This window comes from Rhinolophus sinicus, chromosome 8 (assembly GCF_057876585.1).
Source record: "Rhinolophus sinicus isolate RSI-liver-muscle chromosome 8, RSI-T2T, whole genome shotgun sequence".
Lineage (NCBI taxonomy): Eukaryota > Metazoa > Chordata > Mammalia > Chiroptera > Rhinolophidae > Rhinolophus > Rhinolophus sinicus.
Window position 1 is genome coordinate 41941806 of NC_142508.1, and position 21706 is coordinate 41963511.

At 47.5% G+C, this 21706-nt stretch overlaps 1 protein-coding gene across 3 annotated transcripts; it reads left to right on the forward strand.

Moving 5' to 3' along the window:
• The first annotated feature begins 1800 nt into the window (after window positions 1–1800).
• On the forward strand, window positions 1801–20107 carry PLAUR (plasminogen activator, urokinase receptor). Of its 3 annotated transcripts, none has more exons than XM_019756622.3 (10): window positions 1801–1943; window positions 2011–2219; window positions 3521–3610; window positions 5912–6301; window positions 7857–7967; window positions 9601–9744; window positions 15149–15301; window positions 15876–16010; window positions 17499–17645; window positions 18495–20107. In XM_019756622.3, the coding sequence occupies exons 4-10, from the start codon at window positions 6250–6252 to the stop codon at window positions 18749–18751; spliced, it is 999 nt and encodes a 332-aa protein (XP_019612181.3). In that variant the 5' UTR covers window positions 1801–1943; window positions 2011–2219; window positions 3521–3610; window positions 5912–6249; the 3' UTR covers window positions 18752–20107. The 3 variants fall into 3 exon arrangements, with proteins under 3 accessions (XP_019612181.3, XP_019612177.3, XP_074170316.2); XM_019756618.3 differs by having other exon boundaries at window positions 1827–2219; window positions 5912–6024; window positions 6166–6301; XM_074314215.2 differs by lacking the exon at window positions 3521–3610 and having other exon boundaries at window positions 1827–2219; window positions 5912–6024; window positions 6166–6301.
• The last annotated feature ends 1599 nt before the right edge of the window (window positions 20108–21706 follow it).

Here is a 21706-nt window from a genome sequence, read left to right on the forward strand (position 1 = left end):
CTATAAAGGAGAAAGATAGGATCCTGGTGGCGGCTTTTCCTGGTGGCAGGCTGCAGCAGGGAGAAGCTTGAGCAGGAGACCCACCTCCTACCGCGTGGACTCAGAGCCGCTTAGTCCAGGAGGAGTCAGAGGAAGGAAGAGCAGGCCCCCCAGTCTGGAGTCTGGAGTCATGGAGGAGTGGGTAGCCCTTGGTGCTTCATGACCAGAAGACTCCAGTCTCCTGAAAAGTTAGCTAATAACTCATGCTGGGTAAACAGGCCACGAACTGCACAAACACGAGGCTTGCGGGGTAAAGAGTGTAAAGGGCAGAGAGACAGCCAAGGGACATTTCCCTGCCCTTAATTTGAAACCTGGAGGTAAGGGGACATCAACAGCATTATTTCTTGCATGTGTAAGCAAATATGGGCATCCACACCCCGCTTTTATGCACAAACCACAGTGGACCTCCACACTGTTGTGCCCCTAGAGTTTTCCACTTGACAGTAAGGTAACCTGAATTACATAGTTTCCTCTTTCCTTATTCCGTTGGACAAATGTGTCTCTTTGTACAGTGACGTATTTTCCTAACTAGGTATTACAAACTATGTTGCAATGAAGGACTTTGGGTCCCTATCCATTTCACACAGTACCAAGTTCCCCCAAGTGGTAAGTGGTTTTGTGATGGCAAAAGGTTTTTCTACATTTGTGATTTTGAGAGCAATTAATTGCAAAATGACCCTCCATGGGGTTGGACCAACTGATACTCACAGCAGCGGTATAGGGGAGTGCCTTTTTACCAACAGACTCACCAACCCTGTGTCTCATCAAACTGTTTTATTTTTGCCAATCCATAGGTGAAAGGGGTGTGGGAGTATGCAAATGGCCACGAATTCTGTGCAGATTCTTCCATCAAGAGATAGGGTCCAGTTCCCTCTCCTCAACTCTGAGTCAGTCTCAGAATTTGCTTTGACCAATAGAATTCAGCAGAAGTGTGGTTGTGTGTATGTCCTGAGCCTCGGATTCAGGGAAATCTGCAGCTTCTGTTCTAAATTTCTTGCTGCTGGGAACACTTTTGCCTCTGTGTGTTTTGCCCTATAGGATGAAGCATCCGGAGAGAGGCTCCGGGCATCCCAGCCAGCCCAGCAGAGGACCTTTGAGTGAGGCCATCCAAGACCCACCAGGCCCAGCCCAGTCAGCCTAGAACAGCTGGGCCCCGCCAAGCCACAGGATCTTGAGGCACAGTGTTTGTCATTTTTAGCCACTAAACGTTGGGGTGATGCAACGCAGCAAAAGCTAACGGATGCACATGGTATTTTTGTGCCACTTTTATACGAGTCATGTGTGCTTCCTCTTCTGTCCTTTGCTAATTTTCCTATTGATTCACAGCAGCTGTATGAGTTTCCTGGGGATGCCATAATAACAAAGTATCACAAGCTGGGTGGCTTCAAACAACAGCCTCACAATCTGGAGGCTGGATGTCCAAAATTGAGGTATTAGCAGGACTGTGCTCTCTCTGAAACCATGTGGGGGAATCCTGCCTTGACTCTTGCCAGCTTCTAGTGGTTTGCTGGCAATCTTTGGCATTCCTTGGCTTGTAGCTGCATTACTCCAGTCTCTGCTTTCATCACCACCTTGGCTTCTCCCCATTTCTCTATCTTCACATCGTGTCTTCTTAGAAAAATACCAGTACCACTGGATGACGGCCCTCCCTACCCCACTATGAGCTCATCTTAACTAATTACATTGGCAACAACCCTATTTCCAAATAAGGCCACGTTCTGAGTGCTGGAAGTTAGGACTTCAACCTTTCTTTCTTTTCTTTCTTTTTTTTTTTGGTGGTAGGGAAGGGCACAGTTCAACCCCTAAGAGGTGCATTTCTATCTTAGCAACACAGCCCTTGAATTGCCATGATCATTTCTGTACTGGCAGGGAAATGGTGGAACTTGAGCTGCACAGTGCTAAAGGTAAGGAAACTTCTTCTCTTCGTTACAAACTCTGTGATTTCTTCTCTGGATCATCTCTTCTCCCCAGGTCACCCGTAGCCCCGTGAAGCCAGAGAGAAGCGTGGCAAAGAGGACTGATGGAGGATGGGAATGGAAAGAGGCTGGGGACTTCTAGCTCCTGGTACCTGTCCCACCTGTCCCCAACCCCCCCAGGAACAGCAACCCTCAGCCTGGCAGCTATGAGCATGGGTGACAGGGCCAGACTTGGGTCCAAATCCTGGCTCTCCGTCATCCTAGGTGAGTGACTTAACCGCTTGTATTAGTTTCCTATGGCGGCTGTAACAAATGACCACAAACTTAGAGGCTTCAAACAACAGAAATGTATTCTCTTGTAGCACTGGAGTTCAGAAATCTGAAATGAGCCTTAAGGGGCCAAAATCAATGTGGTGGTAGGGTCGCGCTGCCTCGGGAGATGCTGGGTTTTTTTCAGCTGCTAGAACTGTACCCTTTGTATTCCTTTATTCTTGAGCCCTTCCTCCATCTTCAAAGCCAGCAGCTTCTCTCTCCGACCCTGTTTTCCTCCACTTCCGACTGTAGTCAAATGTCCACCTGCCTCCCTCTATAAGGACACTTGTGATTACATGTAGGGCCCCCCTAGATCACCAGGCTAATGTCCACATTGTAAGATCCTTAATCACATCTGCAAAAGACCCTTCTTTCACATAAGGTAATATTCACAAGTCCCAGGGCTGAGGACGTGGATATCTTTGGGGGACACCATTCAGCTGACCCACCTCTCTAAACCTCAGTTTTCTCAACTGTAAAATAGGACACTGTGAGGATTCACCAAGTCTTATAGACAAGGCACACTCAAGCACTCAACAAAATTAAGAGGGGGGAGCCTCAGTTTCTCTGCCTGGAAAATGGGGGAAGAGGTGTGTGGACTCCAGGGGGTTCTCAGCTCTTTCACTTCCTAGTGTGTTCCTCTTCTGGCCCCCATTTTTACAGAAAGAAAGTTGAGGCCCTGAGAGGAGACATCCCCGCATCTAGGAGGTGACCAGGTCAGGATGGCAAAGCCACATCAGTGTTGCCTGTTAGGCCTCCTAGAGTTAGGGAGGAAATGGCCACAGCCCACCCCCACCATCAGCTCAGGCCAGAGGCAGTCACTTCCTCAAGCAGGTGGCAAGAGGCTGAGGGGGTCCCAGACGTACACTCACATGCACGTGTGTACTCATGCACAACGTCTGTCTCTCTGTGTCTCTACTTGTCTCTCTTTGAAGGCAATTAGATGTCATTCAATCGAACTCCCACTGTCAGTCTGTCTCTCACACCCCTCACCTGTCCCCTTCTCTCCCGGTGTGTATCTCTCTCTGTCTATTTCTCACTGTCTCTGTCCTTGTCTCTCATGTGCTGTTTTCTTATCTCTGTCTCCCCCCCCCCTCTGATTTCCCGAGTCAGTCTGTCTGTGGCCTCTCCTCTCTTCTCTCCCCTACTCCCATCTCTAACTGTTATCTCTTTCACTATCTCTTCTTCCTTGTCTGTCTCTCCCTCTCTGTGTCTCTGTGTCTCTTGATCTCTCTCCCTCCCTGTCTCTGCAGGAGATTCTCCTCTCCTCAGTCCGGGGAAGTCCCCGAAACCTGTGGCCTCACCCAGGACCCAGCAAGCAGGCAGGAGAGGGAGAGTCCCAGGTGAGTCACGAGGAAGTAGCTGGCATTCCTGCCAGTTTTCTGGGATTGTGCATGGGCCCAGCCCACTGCCTCATCTCTCCCATAACACGTCACTGGACCTCACTGTAGTGGGTCACTTGAGGGAGAGACAGGGAGAATAAGTCAGAGAAAAAGACAGAGAAACAGAGACAGAGAGACAAAGAAAGACAGGCATGGAGAGAGACTAAACACAGATAGAGAGAAGCAGAGATAGAGAGAGAGAGAGAGGTACAGAGAGAAATAGAGTGGCAGAGTCAGAGAGAGACAAGGATGGAGAGATACAGATGAAAAGACTGAAACAGAAAGATAGAAAAAGAGACAGAGAGACACAGAAGAAGAGAGACAGACCGAGATTTGGGGAGACCAGAGCAGTATCAGTTAGGGATATGTGGCATCCAAGATATTTCCCTCATTCTTTAAATAAAAGAGGAAATTGTGGCCGAGACGGGTGAGGTCATCCACCCAGGAAGTAGCAATGCCAGACCACACAGCTCCATGTGACCCCCCAAACCTGAGCTTTCCTTTCACTGAGAGATGCCTCCCACCCTCCCCAGACCCATTCCACAACTGGGAAAAGCAAGCATCAGTGGGGTAAAGCCACCTGCCCAAGGCCACCAGGACCAGGTGGCTGAGCTGAATCCCAAGCCCTCTTAGACCAGCACCCCAGGTTTCAATTTCTCTGCCTCATACACATTAATATCTCATCCAGTCTTCGTGCCCAGCCCCAAGAGGGGTCCCATTTTCCACACCAGGAAACAGGCTTGGAAATGAGGCTGTCTGTTGGCCCAGGGTGACCCAGCTACGGAATGGGCAGCATGACAACCACTGACCTCAGATAGATGACATGTCTCCACCTCCCTTCTCACCCCACGGAGAGGAACTAGGGCCAGAGTCTAGAGTTGGGGACAACAACAATACTAAGGGCAGTTACAGTTTCTTTTTGAGCACCTACTATGTGCCAGGCACTGTGGCAAGCGCCTTGGGTGCATTCTTTTAAGTCCCTAGCAGACCAGCGCTGGGAGGGAAGCACTTGTTATCTCTGCTTTTCAGATAAGGAGCTTGAGACTCAGGGAGGTTAAGTAACCTGCCCAAGGCCACACAGCTAGTGAGTAGCTGGAATTTGAACCCTCAGAGCCTGGTGCCAGCTCCCACACTCTTAACCACTAGGCTATACTGCCATTTAGGCCAGGGGATTTCTTTGGGATTTTTCTTACCTGATCTTTAAATTATTAGCTTAAGGCTTCAATGAATGAGTAAGAATAACAATAGTATCATTGTTAGTATAGTGGTATAGGTAACTACTACTTACTCATTGCCTGCTACTCTCGCCCTTCCTCTTTCTGTTCCAGCTACACAGCTGTTCCTCGATCATCACGCATGCTTCCACCTCAGGGCTTTGCACTGGCTGTTTCCTCTCCCTAGAACTCTTCCTGCACCATTTGCCTGACTTCTTCTCTCACCACATTCAGCCTCTGCTCAAATGCCACCTGCTCAGGAAGCTCTCCAGAATCACCCCCACGTAAACAGACCACACTTTCACTTATAACTTGCACCTCCTTCAACCTGGTTTGTTTTTGTTCCATTTTACTTGTCATTGCCTGACAGCCACAGGTTAGATAACACGTATCTACTCCCCACTGTCACAAGGGCAGGTCCTTTGCTTTGTTTCCTGCTGTGTCCCCAGTTCCTGGACCAGTGTGACCCTTACTCAGTAAATGCTGAAGGAATTTGTTGAGCCCTCTCTCTATTTCACTGCATTAAATTGTTCAGGCATTTCACCTGCATTAAATTGTTCTGATTGGTCAGAAGCATCCTGAGATGAAGACACTATTTATCTTTTGCGTTTTATTTTACTTTAAATAATTTTATTATGAATCTTTACAAACACACAGAAATGGAGGCAAAATGGCATGTAACTTACCTTGATCTAATTGATACAAAAATTTTGCCGTTTTGCCTTTCTTTTTTCTTAAAGTAAAGTATGTCAAAGTAAATGCAGACATCAGTGGCATTCACCTCTAAATAGTTCGGTGAGCTGTAAAAAAATTAGAACAATTTTCCCACATAACCAAAAAACCATTGTCATAACAGCACTATCTACTTTTTGGCTTAAGTGTTTTAAGGTAAATTAGAGACATTATATTATTTCACCCCCAAATATTTCAGCGTTCATCTCTAAATGATACATTTTCCCACATAACCACGACACTGTCACCATCCCTCCAAAACAAAACTAGCAAAAATCCTGTATTAGCTAATAATCAGCCACAAATTTCCCATCAGGACAAGTTTTAATCAGAGGGGTGAGTTCCTTCACCCAAGGTCCCATAACAAGAAGAGGAAGAACTGGAATTTGCACCCCGGGAGTCTGAGGACAGAGCAGTGACCATGGCCATGTGAGTCAGAGCAGAGCCAGCCCCCAGTCCCAGCTAGCTGGTCACGCCCTGGTAAAGGAAGTTTGGTGGGGGGACGTGGGGGAAGCGGGGGAGCGCCCACGCATCTGGGACTGACTCGCTCTTTCGCAAACCTTCTGGGAGGAGCCCCTGGGGCCACAAAACTTCTCCCTCCCGGGGCTAAACTCAGAGGTGCAGGGAGGCGGCGAACAGGAGACGCTGCCGGACATGGGATTCTCGCTGCTGCTGCAGCTGCTTCTGGTTCAAACCTGCATATCAGGTAGGTGCTGGGTCCCCAACCCCTGAGCTGGGAACTGGGTCTGATGGCGGGGACGGGAAGCGACGGGAGAGGAGAGGGACTCGGGAGTCTGATGAGTTGGAGGAGGAGGGGAGCTCAGTTCCCAGTGCCGCTACTCAAACGATAATTCCGCTGCTATCTGCAGCCCCATATGGCACAGAACCTGACACACAGTAGGTACTCAGGAAGTATTAGTTGAGCGAAGGCATTTAACAACAGCCACCGTTTAGTGAGTGTGCTCTTTATTCCAGCGCTCCTCTAAGCAACTGCCTCGTAATTTCAAACTGGGCGGGCGGAACTATTTTAACTCCGTTTCACAGAGAAGAACTCTGAGGCACAGAGTAACTAGTCCGAGGTCACACAGCCGGTCCTTGAATAAGTGGGATTCTGGCTCCACTCTACCGGATCCCCCACTCCCTTGAAAGACAGGGAGGACAGTGCCTCATTCTACGCAAGATCTAAAGAGAGTCAGGCGGAGTGTTGCAGAGCTAGGGGCTGGGGACCCAGGGCTTGTCCCTTGAGGACCCTTACCTTTCACTACCCCCTAGCCAACGAGACCTTATCATCATCTCCTTTCCCGGGAAAATGCAGGGGGAAAGATTGACAAAACAAAAGGAAATTGAGAAGTAACCGAGTCAAGGCGGGGCGGTTGGGGGTGGTGGTGTTTGGGGTTGGGGAGTATTTCGGCAATGAATAAGCCGGAAAGTTCTCCGGACCGTTGGAAGACCAGAATGAGTAATGACTCTGGGGTGGGGAAGGGGCCCACAGGGGAGGTCGGGTGGGCGGGGATAAGCCTTGGAGGAGGGCTAGCGGGCAGAGCTGTAACCTCGAGGAGGAGCCAGTAGGAGGTGCTAGAACTTCGGGAAGGAGCAAGAAGTAGGGAGAGAAAAGAGTGGAGAGTAATTAGTGGGTGGTGCTAGAACCTCGGGGAGGAGCTAGTGGGCGGGGAGAGAACCCCCGGGAGGCTTCAGTGCGTGCTACAGTACACTTGAGGTTACAATCTACTGAGGGCTGATGGGCAGGGTTAGAACTCCGGAATGGACTGAGGGGCGGGGAGAGGGCTTTGGGGAGAGGCTACAGCTGGGGGTAGAACCTGGGGAAGTTAGTAGGGGGCTGGGGGACACTGGTAGAATGTAAAGATGACCCGAGTCGGATGAGGACGGAACGCCCTTAGAAGGGCTGGCGAGGCGGAGTAGAGAAAAGGCCCTAAATGGAAGCAGGGCTAGATCGACAGAGAGGGTGGGGACAGGACTTTCAGGCTCGGCCCTGCGCGGATAGATTTCAAGGGAAAGGAGCGAGGGCAGAACTGTAGCGAATGACTTGTGGGCAGGGATAGAACATCGAGCTAAAAGGTAGACTAGAAGTGCAGCTAGATGGCCCCAACCCAGCGTTGGAACCCAGAGACTGGCAGAGCGTAGAGCACAAACCTGGGTGAACAGAGCCTGGAGACTTGGTCCTGGTATTGAGACGTGAGTGGGCGAAAGGGGGATTGTGGCACGGAGCTATAACAACTTCTGTCCTCTCCTTCTCTGCCCAGCCTCCTGGGGCCTGCGGTGCATGCTGTGTGAGGTCACGGGGAATTGCCAGGAGAAAGAGTGTCCCCCTGACCAGAACCTCTGCAGGACCACCATCATGCACACGTGGCAAGGTGAGCTTCCCCACTCCAGCGCGACAGAGAATATGGGTGACCAAGAAACCTTATCTTGCCAGCTATCAGGGAAATGCAGACGAAACACAAGGAGACCCTGTTTCACACCCATCAGATTGACAAACATTTAAAAATCTGACAATACTGGGGTGGCTGAGCATGAGGAGCTGCAGACCCTGCTTTGAGGGGACAGTCGGTGCATCCACGTCACAGAGCGATTTGGCAACATGTGGCATAGATGAAGGTTAGCGTGCCCTCCAGCCAGCGGTACAACTCCTAGGAATATAGAAATACCAAAGCACCTTGGCCACATGTGCCCAGGGACACATGTATAAGAATGTTTTTAGTAGTAATGTGATATGGAAAATTGGACCCTACAGTCAGTCAGCAGCAGAGAAGAAAATTAAGGTATAATTACATAATGGAATACGACACAGCAGTTTATATGAAAAAAAGTAGAGCTGCAGGTATTATGTGGATACATCTCAAAAACGTAAGGTGGAGAGAAAAAACCCACATTACCTATGAAATAAGTAAAACCATAGTATATGTTGTTATGCGTACAAAGTGTGAGTAGTACCTACACCAGTGGTTGCTTCTGAAGAGCGCATGGGGAAGGAGGCTTTCACTGTGTCTTTTAAGTTTAGTTTACTTTTTTATTATTTTTATTAAATATTTATCCTATCCCCTATTTAACAATTCTTATATATATACATTTTAAGATTGTATTGGGGAAGGGGAACAGGACTTTATGACTTTATTGGGGAACAGTGTGTGCTTCCAGGGCTTTTTTCCAAGTCAAGTTGTTATCCTTTCAATCTTAGTTGTAGAGGGTGCTGTTCAGCTTCAAGTTGTTGTCCTTTCAGTCTTAGTTGTGGAGGGTGCAGCTCAGCTCCAGGTCCAGTTGCCGTTGCTAGTTGCAGGGGGCACAGCCCACCATCCCTTGCGGGAGTCAAGGAATTGAACTGGCAACCTTGTGGTTGAGAGGATGTGCTCCAACCAACTGAGCCATCTGAGAGCTCAGCGGCAGCTCAGCTCAAGGTGCCATGTTCAATTTTAGTTGCAGGGGGCGGAGCCCACCATCCCTTGCGGGAGTCAAGTAATTGAACTGGCAACCTTGTGGTTGAGAGCCCACTGGCCCATGTGGGAATTGAACCGGCAGCCTTTGGAGTTAGGAGCATGGAGCTCTAACCGCCTGAGCCACCGGGCCGGCCCTAAGTTTAGTTTATTTTAAAAAACATCTGATTAAATATAGCAAAAATGCTAAAATTTTAATCAAGTTAGGTGATGAATACACAGTATTTATTATTTTATTGTCTTATACTTTTGGGTAAGCTGGAAGAATTTTCCTTTTAAAATTTCTATTAGAAGCATCTCCCTGCTAAGATCACTAAGCTGGGAGGGAGAAGTAGATGGATCTAGGAGGTTCCAGTGGTAGTGTTGTTACCAAGTAGGCTCCCAGAGACAGGGGCAGCAGGGGGGTGTAACTCTAGAAAAGACAGAGTTGGACCCAAACAACACTAGAGGCCTGGCAGAGGTCAGCCGCAGGAGTGAGTGACCTTAAGACCAGAAGTGTCAGGGGCTGGTTGGGCCCAGGGGAGCCTCTGGGGTGACAAAGATATATTTCTCACAGAAAATGAAGATCTGGAGGTGGCAGTGAGAGGCTGTGCCCACCCAGAGAAGACCAACAGGACCATGAGCTATCGAACAGGCATGAAGATCATTACCCTGATAGAGGCCGTATGTGAGTCAGACTTGTGCAACAAGCCCAAACCTGGTGAGTAGGGCAGCCCTCTCCACGCCCAACCCTAAACCATCCCCAATTCAACCTCATCGTCATCCCCAATCCTATGCCACCCCAACCCCAAGTCCACGCCTTACCCCAGGACCAACCCAACTCAAACCTTTCCTTATCCCAAACATATCTCCAGCCCAGCCCCACCCCCAATCCCAACTCAAACTCACCTCCAGTCCCATCCCCAAATTCGTTTCACCCCAGCGCCCTCCAACTCAAACCCATCCTTATTCCAAACACATCTCTAACCCCATCCCCAAATCAACTGCATTTCATCTCAAACTGTTGCCAGTCCCAACCCCGACTATAAACTCGTCCCCATCCCTAACCCTGTCCCATCCCATATGTGTTTGTTTTTATGGTTGTTAGGTATAAGATGCAACATCTGTCCTTAAAAAACTATGCACACATACTCCCACTCCAGAGGTAGATGAGGTACCTTACTGATGTTTTGCTGTCTACTTCTTTCCATGGGACAGGAGATGGTTCAGGCAATAGATGCTATAAGATAAAAGACCAAGGACACCAGAGACTTTAAATTCTTAAGGGAAGTCAAAAATGATGGGTTCACAGGCTGCACTGGGCTCAGAAATTTCCCAGAATAGATGGTCTTTGACTTGAGCAGTGAAAGAGAATGTGAAAAAACTTCCACAGCCCTTTTGTTGAGTTTCATGGTTTCAGGCTCTGGTCAGTTTAAGCAAAGGACTTAGAAAGCCTCCAATTCCCCAAGTTCCCACAGGAGAGGAAAGATGGGAAGGATTGGATCCATGTTGCATGGTCAGTCAGAGATTCCTCTTTCTGGCCCTGGTGAGGAAGGAAATTGGTTAAGGCCAAACCAGCCACAATGTCGTCAGTAAGCAGAGAGACTGCATTTGCACTGGTTTTTTTTCCTTGTTCTTCAACCATCCTGACCTCAAACTTTTATCTATTGGTGGAAACTGAATCAAATGTTCATTTTCAAGGAAGTGATGAGAGAGAATGCCAGCTTCCTCTCTTGGTTAGATGTGCATAAGGAAAACACTAATAATTGAGTCTAAGTAATACTTATAATAAGAGATAATATTCAAAGTATCTGACAATAGTGGTCAATGCAGAAGGTTTTGATCGATGGGAATAGACCCTTGGAAGCCCCATACTGAGTCTAGTGTTACCCTTTAGCTGATAGATCTCAGGGACATGAGGATTCTAAAGAAAGAGTTGGGAGTGGTCATGGGCCCACCAGGGAGCTTGAGGCAGCATTTCTAATGCCATCTTACCCTGCTTGTGGTGACTAGAATAGTTGGTTAAACCATGTCCTCAAGGGCAGCCTTGAGCCCTGCCCCCATGGGGCTCAGAGTCCAGTGGAGGGAGGGGGGTGACAGACCCATCATCAGACAGTGACTGCCAGGATTAATCAGAACTGGGATAGGAGAAGCACAGGCAGAACCATAATAAGGGAAACAGAGACCAGAGGGGTCAGAGCTGTCACAGAGAAGCACAGTCCAGAATTGTCAGGGCTGAGTTGGGGGAAACAGAGGCCAGAGTGATCAGGGCTGGGATGAGTGAAGAGTAGGTACTGTGGGACCCTAGAGATACTTGACTCAGTCAGGCAAAGTTTCCCAGAGGAAGCAACAGCTGAGCTGGATCTCAAGGGATGTATAGGCATCAGACTGTTGAAAAGACAGTGGAAAGGGTTTTCCAGGCAAAGGGAACCATAGATAAAAAGCCTTAGTGGTGGTTAATATGGCTGGAGAAAGGGAAAAATGGGGTGAGGGGAGCTGGTGAAATTGGAAGGGACATATTACACAGGGCCTTCTAGGCTGTGGTGAGGAGTGTAGACTTCATCCGGGGAACAGTGGGAGGTCATGAAAGGGTTTTAAGCAAAGAGTGTCACAGTCAAATTTGTATTTTTTAAATATAGTCTGACCTCAGAGTGGAGGAGAGATTGGAGGGAAGCAATGATAGAGGGAAGATAGAAGAGGGGAGACCAATTTGGAGGTGGGTGAGATAGTCCAGGTGAAGAAGAAGGTGGCCGGATTAGAGTGTCAGCCCTGCAGATGGAGAGAAGTGGATGGATTTAAGAACATTTACCAGGCAAATGAGCGAGAGTTAGTGATGGATTAGACATGACAGTGGGTTTGCCATTCTGGTCATGATGGAGTCGCTTGTATCAGACTAAGTCCCCCACCAACAACAGCTAGAAAAGCTGGACAGATTATAAAGTTATTTGAAGTTACTAGAGCACAGCAGATGAAGAGAAGAACTTTCGCTGCTACAATCTTTGAAATAAGGGAAGCACAGGAGTTGAGTTCCACAGACAAGCTGGGGGTTTCCTTGAGTGCACTGTCCAATTTGCTGCTGTTGAGGGGCAAATAGAACCCAAACAGAAAGCCATTGTTGCTAGACCGGGAAAACAGAGGTTGGAGTCTAGGGCTGCCAGAGTGTCTGGAAAATGAGTTAAAATCCTGGAATGCATGGAACCACAGAAAAGGGAGTCCCGAAATCTGCAAATTACTTACTTCAAGTCATTGGCAAGCTGTACATGCATAGGGTGTGACTCCAAGAAACTCAGCAGAAAATAGCATCTGGGAAGCTACAGAACTGAGCTAGGATTCCAGCATGGATAGGATGCTGGGGAGACTGAAGTTGCCAAGTTGGCGACAGAGGCATTGGTACCATGTCAGGCTTTCCTCTGAGGCCACACCATAGGAGTAAGGACAAAACTGAAATAGACTAGCCCCAAAATGCTTAATTCCAATCCTCGATGGGAAGAAAACCTAACCCTTGTTGGAAGAAGATAATGTTATTTAGAGCCTTTACGAATTTTCACCTGTAATGTCTGGCATCTAATCAAAACTTACAAGACAGCCTAAGGAAAACAAAAAGGACCCATTGACCAGAGACCAAGAGAAGATTTAACAGTAGACACAGATTCATAATGATTCAGATATTGGAGTTATTAGACAGGGAGCTTTAGAATAGCTATGATTGACATATTCAAGAAAGTAGAGGAAAAGATAAGTTTTAGCAGAAATCTGGAATCTATTTTTTAAAAGTCAAACAGGAAATATAGAAGAATGGCTACAATTAAAAACTCAATAGATATGCTTAATAGTGACCAGAAATAGCAGAGAAAAGGGATTAAAGAACTAGAAAACAAGGTAGTAGAAGTAACCAGATTGATGCCTAGATGTGGAGGCTTAAGGAGTCTCCGAGGTTTCTGCTCTGGGACCTGGATGGGGCCACCTCAGACATGTGGAATTCAAGAGAAGGACCAGGTCTGGGGAGAATATGGAGAGTTTCATTTGGGGCATGTAGAGATTCAGGTGTTTGAGGGATAACTAGGGGCTCCAGGAGGCATTTGCATGTATAGGTGTGCAGCTCAGAGAGAAGTCTTGCCTGGAGAGAAACTTGTGAGTTCCCAGCAGATGGGTGGAAATGAAGGCATGTCAATAGGTAACATCCCCGTGGGAGAGAGTGTGTACCGTGAGAAATGAAAAGGGCCTACGACAGAGAGCCCTGAGGATCACCCACGTGTAGAAGAGCAACATAAGAAGAGTTCCCCAAGACACCTGTGGGTGGTATGAGACAGATATTTTGGCAATGATGACAATTTGTGTTTTCATTTCCGTGGAAGTTCATGTGAGAAAACATAGGTTGTTGGCCTTTTCATTATTTTTCTCTGGGGGTGGGGATTTGGCCTTTGATGTAATTGATTCACCTAATTACAGCTAATGGCCTGCCTGTTGACAGCCTTGGCTGAGACAGCTCTCTCACTTCTGTAAGACTTGGCTGAAACTCAGCTCAGATATCTGGGATCAGAAAGGGAGGGGGCATGCCAGGCTTGGCAATGGTGTGAGCCAAGGCCTGGGCAGAGGAACAACGGGTGAATCCAGGGAAAAGGAACCCATCCACTTGGCCTGAACTAGAAAGTTTGTGTGAAAGGCAGTTATCATAGATCAGTCAGGTGAGGCTTTGATCCCTGACACAATTGGGCAGCATATTAATTAGCTATTGCTACATTACAAATTAAAACAAAAATAAGCCTGTATTATTTCACAAAGTTCCTGAAGGTCAGGAATCTGGGAGTGGCTTAGCTAGTTGGTTCTGGATCTTTTATGTGGTTGTAGTCAAGATGACAACTGGGCTACAGTCATCTGAAGGCTTCAGTCACGTGGATGATCCTCTCCCGTGGCTTTGGCAAAGGCCTCAGTCCCTTGCCATACAGACCTCACCATGGGGCCGCGTGAGTGTCCTTACAACATGGCAGCTGGCTTCCCCCAGAGCAAGCGATCCAAGAGAAAGCCAGGAAAAAGCTGCAGTGTCTTTTACAATCTAGCACAGAAGTCACACACCGTCATTTCTACATTATCCTATTGGTTACACGGGTCAGCCCTCTTCTTTAAGGGAAAGGACTACACAGAGGCATGAATACCAGGAAGCAGAGATCACTGTGGCCGTCTTGGAGACTGGCTGCCACAGGGAGCAACGGAAGGGCTTGAAGTCATTGTTCATTCATTCCTTCTTTCTGTCATTTAATAAATATTTATTCAACATTTTCTCTGGCCCAGGCCTTCCGCTGCGTGGTGTTGGGCACAGAGATGACCAAGACAGCCTGGGTTTTACTCTCCTAGGGTTCAGAGTCCACTGAGAGAAACAAACCTGTCACCAGACAGGGATGACCCAGAGTGAGCAGGGCTGGCATTCAGGACCCCAGAGGGGAACCTGATCCAACCTGGGAGGTCAGGGAGGGCTTCTTGGAAGAGGTGAAATTGGAGATGACGCCTGAAGAATGAGTAGGAGGTAGGGAAAGTAGGGAATGAGGGAACAGCGGGTGCAGAGGCTGGATCCCAAGCCTGCACTTAATGATGACCCCCAAATAACAGGGATTTAAGCAAGGTAGAAAGCATGTATATTGGGACTGTGGGAAGTCGTGTGGAGCAGAGTCTGAGAGGCTCGTGGAGGGAGATGAGGCAGGAGAGGTGGCCAGGACCTAGTCTTTGAGGGGCCTTGAATGCCACACTGAGAATCTTGGATTTTATTCTGAGGGCATTTATTCTGAGAAGCCATGGAGGGATTTTTGAGCAGAGGAGAGACAGGGTCAGATTTGAGTATTAGAGCCATCCTTCTAGGGCCATGTGGGGATGTATTGGAGCTGGGGTGGGGGGTGGCAAGAATGGAAACCAGGAGGCCAGGGAGGAAGCTGGTATTGAAGGAGGTCTGAGCTGGACCTGGTCGTGGGGCTAGAAAGGAGGGAATGAGTTGTAGAAACATTCAGAATGGCCAAAGCTTGATGATTGGCTGAAGGGTGGGATAAGGAGGCATTGATGCTGAGGCGGGTCCTCAAGGGGGCTGGATCTCCAGGACCCTCCCCATGGGGTCTCACTCTCCTGCCCCTCCCCAACAGGTCGAGTTCCCACCTTTCCCCGAAGCCGTTACCTCGAATGTGTTTCCTGCGCCTCTTCAGACCTGAGCTGTGAGAGGGGCTTGGACCGAAGCTTACAATGCCGCAGCCCTGGAGAAGAGTGCCTGGACGTGGTGACCCACCACAGCCTGGAAGGTGAGCCCCAACCTGCCAGCAACTCCTCCCAGTTTTGTTCCTCCCCAAGCCTGCACTTAATGATGACCCCCAAATAACAGGGATTTAAGCAAGGTAGAAAGTTACTTCTCTCAAACACAAAACGTCCAGTGATAGGAAGTCCAGGGCCACCAGGAGAGTTCCACAGTCACCAGGAACCCAGATGCCTTCTCATTTCTTATATATTGCTTCCATTCTCAATGTTGCCTTGTAGTCCAAGATGGCTGCCAGAGTTCCAGGCCTCATGTCCAAGTTCCAGGAAGGAGGAAGGGAAAAAAAGGCAAAAAAGGGGTACCTCTCCTTTTGTAAGAGTTCCTCTTTCTGGAAGTCTCATAAAACCTTTCTACTTGTAGAACATTGGCCAGAACTCAGCCACATGACTATACCCACAGAGACTAGAAAATGTGTCTTTTGGCTAGATATATGACTACCCCCCCAAAAACGAGAGTCCTATAATGAAGGGTGAAGCAGACAATGGGCAGGTGACTGCTGCGGTGGGGAAATCCAGTCTCAGCCCCTCATCAACAATCTGACTGCTCTCCTCCTCCCCCGACAGGAAGCCCAGGTGATGAGCGCCATTCCCGCGGCTGTGGCAACCTTCCTGGCTGCCCAGGCCCCACCGGCTTCCACAACAACCATACCTTCCACTTCCTGCGGTGCTGCAACACCACCAAATGCAATGCGGGCCCAGGTAAGGGGCAGGGGACCTGGTGTGAGGCCTGAGATCAGGGCAGGGCCGTGCCCTCGGGCTCACTGCTGCTCAAAGGCAAACCCCTCCTCTCTAGGTCTCTGTTTCCTCCTCTGAAAGATGGACATAGCAAGCCCTTCCTCAAAGCAGGATTTTGTGGGAATTCAGTGTCTACCAAACCTTCACCAAGACCCACATGTGATGCTTCCTACATCCTCTTGAATCCTTTCATTGCTCATCACCCTGGTCCAAGCCACCATGACTTCTCGCTTAGACTGTTGCAATAACTTCCTCACTGGTCCCCCTGTTTCCACTCCTGCCACCCAACAGACAGTGGTCAACACAGCAGCAAAAGAAATTTTTTTTTAGATGTAAATCAGATCATGTCATTCTCCTTCCTCAAGCACTGTAAGGACTTCCCATTGCTTGTAGAGTAAAATCCAAAGGCTATACTATGCCCTCTGTAATTCGTCACCCATCTGCCTCATGGTCTTCATTTAGTTTCTGCAGCTGCCAAACTCTGCCTGCCTCATGGCCTTTGCGCATGCAGTACCCTCCACCATGAACACGTTTTCCCCAAGAGTTCACCTAGCTGACTACTTCTCATTTCGTCTCCATTTTAAAGTATCGTCCTCAGTGAAACTTTCCCTGTCCCTCCCCTTCAATATAATCTAGATCCTCTGTGTTATTCTGTCTCTATAAACCGGTACTGTCCGACAGAACCTTTCACAGTAATGGAAATGTGCCATATCTTTACTGTGCAATATGGTAGCCACTACCACAAATGGCTATGGAGCCCTTGAAATGTTAACTGAATTTTGAATTTTATTTAATATTAATTTCAATGTAGGTACAACTACATGTGGTTTGTGGCTACTATATGGGACAATGTCACTCTAAATTGTAAGTTCTGTCAGCGCAGGGACTGTTTCATCTTACACAGCTGCTTACCCAGTGCCTGGTCAGATAGAGACTCGTGGGGAGCCTGGATTCCGATTTTCTTTCACATGCCCTATAGAACCCCGCTAACAGAGAGTGTCATTCCAATGTCTGACCACAAGGGGGCTCCATGACATCTCAGGCTGAGAGTTGGGAGTGTCGACTGAAAAATAATATTGACTAGGTACTTCGTTACCAAAAAGGATTTATTCTGGAGAAAGAAAAAAAAGAAAAGGGTTGCAACCCAGCACATGCAGAGATGGCAAGCTACGTGCACATTCTGGCCTGCGTGCCAAGATGGAGGGGTATTTAAGGAAGGGGAAAAAGAACCATAGTTTTGTTATAAAGGAAATTAGAACCATAGAGTTCCTCCTGTAGGATTCTTGAGTGAGCTTCCATAAGCCCTAGCTCCTACCATAGACCCTCATGCTTGACTACGTTTCCTTAAAAGTTCCAGTTCCTCTTTATCAGGAGTCAGTGCAAGGAAGGACATCCCTCCCTAGACCCCTACTCCATGCTCATTTTGTTGGTTTCTGTGTCACTTCTCTCAAGTCCTGGAACTTGAAAACCTGCCACTGAATGGCCTCCAGTGTTACAGCTGTGAGGGGAACAGCACCCATGGATGCTCCTCTGAAGAGACCTCCCTCACCGACTGCCGAGGCCCTATGAGTCAATGTCTGGAAGCCACAGGCACTAATGGTGAGGCCCTTGGGGAAGGTGGGAGGGGATGTTTAATGAGGGGGATTCTTGAAGAGGTCAACTTCCAGTTTAGCTGGACTTAACTGAGGTGGATCTTTCTGTGGAAAAGGTAGGACTTTCTTCAGGAGGGTGCAAATTGTAGTAAGGAATTAGGACTTGTCCCTTAGGAAATGGATATTTTGGCCATAGAAACGTGGACTTCTTTGGGGGTGGGAATTCCTTAGGTGGGTGGGACTTACTGTAGACATCCCTGATTTCTATCCTGTGACGTCCTGGAAAGATCTCTGTTCCAGTGGTTCTCAAACCTTTTGATTTTAAGATCCCTTCACACTCTTAAAAATTATTGTTCATGTCAGTTATATCTATAGATACTTACTGTATTAGGAATTAAAACTGAGAAATTTATTTAAGATGTATTTATTAATTCATTTTAAAATAACAGTTAAAAACTCATTACATGTGAACACATTTTTATGGAAAAAACAACTGTATTTTCTAAAATGAAAAAATTTAATGAGAAGACTGGCATTGTTCTACAGTTTTGCAAATCTCTTTAATGTCTGGCTTAATAGAAGACAGCTGGATTCTCATATCTGCTTCTGCATTCAATCTGTTGCAAGATCACGTGTCCTGGTGTTTCTGGAAAACCCCACTGTACACTTCTGAGAGTGAAAAAGCCAAATGATGTTTTAGCATTATTATGAGAATAATTTCGACTTCACAGGTGCCCTGGACCACACTTAGAACTTCTGTTTTTCCCAGGTGGCATCTACCACAAGGTGGCATGTCACCCAGTGAGGCGCTCAGGCCCCAGACCTGGGAGTCTCACATAGTTTTCTCTCTCCTCAGAGCTGGGATACCCAAGCTACATAGTAAGGGGCTGTGCGACGCCCTCATGGTGCCAAGGCCTACACGTGGCTGAAGCCTTCAGACTGACCCATTTCAACGTCTCATGCTGTATTGGAAATAGGTGTAATGACCCAATGCAGGATGTTCAGCCCCGCAGAGGGGGCGCTCCTCGGCCTGGCCCTGACCATCTCAGCTTCACCATCGGCGTCCTACTTATGACTGCCAGACTATGGGGAGGCACTCTCCTTTGTACCTGAACCCCACATTCTCCCTGCCCTGGCTGGATCCAGGGATCCCTTTGCTCTTCCCTCAGTTCCCAGCCCTGCAGACTTCTGTGTGACTTCAGACTGGTGTGCTGCCTTCTCCGGACCTGTTTTCCTAGCTGTGAAAATACCTATCTTTGTTTTGAATTGTGAGAACCTGAGGAGAAATGCTGGAGAAAGGCTATGGGCCATCAGGAGATCTCTTCTTACTATTAATATTGTTACTGCTGTTGTTGTTATTGTTAATTAATATTTGTTTTATTTAATATTTTATACTTATATAAAATTTTATATATTTTATAATATATAAAATATATAATATTTTATACTTATATAAAGATTTTTGTACCAGAGAACAAGGCCAGATCTGCCCTTCTCCATAGCGTCTCTTTGGGAGGAGGGATGGGGGGGCACCCTTCCTCAGGCTCCTGTAACTAAGGGTCATCTAGTAGGATACAGGCATTGAAGACCCCCACCTTGGGAGCAGTCTCATGTAGGCTTCTGCCCTATGCTGCCTGCAGATCTATTTTTGGGCTCCAAATACAACCTTCTAACTCACCCACCCAAGCAATGATCTTCCAGTGTCTTCTCCCAAACTCCAAAGATCAAGACTGTTTTGTCATTCTAAGGAGACATGTCTGCATTTCTGGGAGACAGGAATTCCCTTAATGCACTACAGTGAGGAATAAGGACAGGACTGCATTTCTCCTGATGCCCTGGGCACAGGAGATAAAGGCTGGGCTGTATTTCCTAGGATGCCCTCAGACTGACCAGAAGAAAAACAGAACTGCCATTTCAGTGGCGTTCTTGGAGCACAATATTGAAGAATTCATGTTTCCCATGATTCACTGAGGCAAACTCAGAGAGACAAAATTACATTCCCCATGAGGCTGTAGGCGAATGAAAAGATAAGACATCTTCTATGGTATCTGGGGCAGGTGAGGGACAGGGTTTCTTTTTAGGAACTTTTCAAGTCACATATCATCAACTGTCATTGTGGTGGCTTAAAGAGGTGGGGTCTTTGGCTCCACCTCTTGAACATGGGGGGTTTGTGACTGCCTTGATCAATAGAATGTGGTGGCAGGCTTTCTGGAACTGTCTGGTTCTGAGGAAGCCAGTTGCCACATAAAAGTCCTGCATTGAGACTGTCATGCTATGAGGACAGCCAATCTACTCATGAATGGATGCCACATGGAGAGAGAGCCACAGACAGTCCAGCTATCTCAGCCCAGGCACCAGACAAGTGGGCAAAGGAATTACCTGGATATTGTAACCTCAGGAGAACCGGGAGACCCAGCTGTTTTCATTTTCTAAGGCTACTGTAATAAATGACTACAAACTGACAAACTAGGAGGCTTCAAACAACAGAAACTTATTCTCTCATAGAGTTTTGAATGCTAGAAGTCCCAAATGAAGGTGTTGGCAGAGCCATGCTCCTTCTAAAGTCTCTGGGAAAACATCCTTCTTGGCCTCTCCTAGCTTCTGGTGGTGGCTGACAATCGGTGTTCCTTGGCTTACAGCTACATCATTCCAATCTCTGCCTCTGTTGTCACATTAGCCTTCTTCTCTGTGAATGCGACTGTGCATCTCCAAATCTTTCTGTATAAGGAAACCAGTCACAGATTTAGGGTCCCACTCTAATCCAGTCTGACCTCATCGTAACTTAATCACATCTGCAAAGACCCTATTTCCAAGTAAGGTTATTTTCATAGATCCTGAGGGTTAGGACTTCAACATACATTTTTTTAAATAAGATAAACTTGTGATTTCCACTTTTTTTAAAAAAGATTTTTATTGGGGAAAGGGAACAGGACTTTATCGGGGAACAGTGTGTACTTCCAGGATTTTTTCCAAGTCAAGTTGTTGTCCTTTCAATCTTAGTTGTGGAGGGCACAGCTCAGCTCCAGGTCCAGTTGCCGTTGTTAGTTGCAGGGGGCGCAGCCCACCATCCCTTGCGGGAGTTGAACTGGAAACCTTGTGGTTGAGAGCCCACTGGCCCATGTGGGAATCGAACCAGCAGCCTTCGGCATTAGGAGCACGGAGCTCCAACTGCCTGAGCCACTGGGCCGACCTTCAACATACATTTTGAGGTGACACAATTCAACCCACAACACCAGTCAACAGTCAGAACCAAGTTTTCATATATATGGTCCCCGATGAACCATCCTGTCCATCTCCAGCTGTTCGAGACAGCCCGTTTTGGCCCCAGTCCAGATATATATTGATCCTGCTGAGCCTTGCTGAAATTCCTGACCCACAGACCCCATAAAATAAAAAGGTTGTGGTTTTACACCACTTGGTTTTGGGTTATTTTGTTGTGTTGCAATGGTTAACTGGAACAGTCAATTTGTTAATTTTTTGGGGGGGTTTTTTGATGTTGTTGCGTTTTTGCTAAATCACCATAAAGGGCAAGGCCTTTTATTTGCTCATAACTGTCTCCCCAGTACCTAGAATAGTGCCTGGGACATGGCAAGTGATGAAGAAAGGAAGGAAAGACTGCATCTTCTATGGTATAGCTTACAACAAACACTGGGCGAGGACTCCATCTCCCATTGCACTACAACATTGACGAGGCCAAGATAACATTTTCTGAGATGCTCCATAATTAAAACTGAGGATAGTTTCACCTTTGCCATGATTCCCTACAACAGAAATTGGAGTCCATGGTGCCCTACAGCAGAGATTGGTGGCTAGGACCACATTTCCCAGGATGCCCTACATAGAATCAGAAGATAGAAATACATGTCCCATGATGCCCTACAGCAGATATTGAGGCTAGCGCTAAATTTCTCTAATGTTCTACACCAGAGCTTGTAATCAGGACCTCATCATTAATGGCTCCCAAGTTTTTGTTCAGGAATCTCGGCTGCAAGAAGTAAAATCTATTTAAGCTGACTTAAGCAAAAATGACAACGTTATTGAAAGTTTAGAATCCAAGCAAGAGCTAGG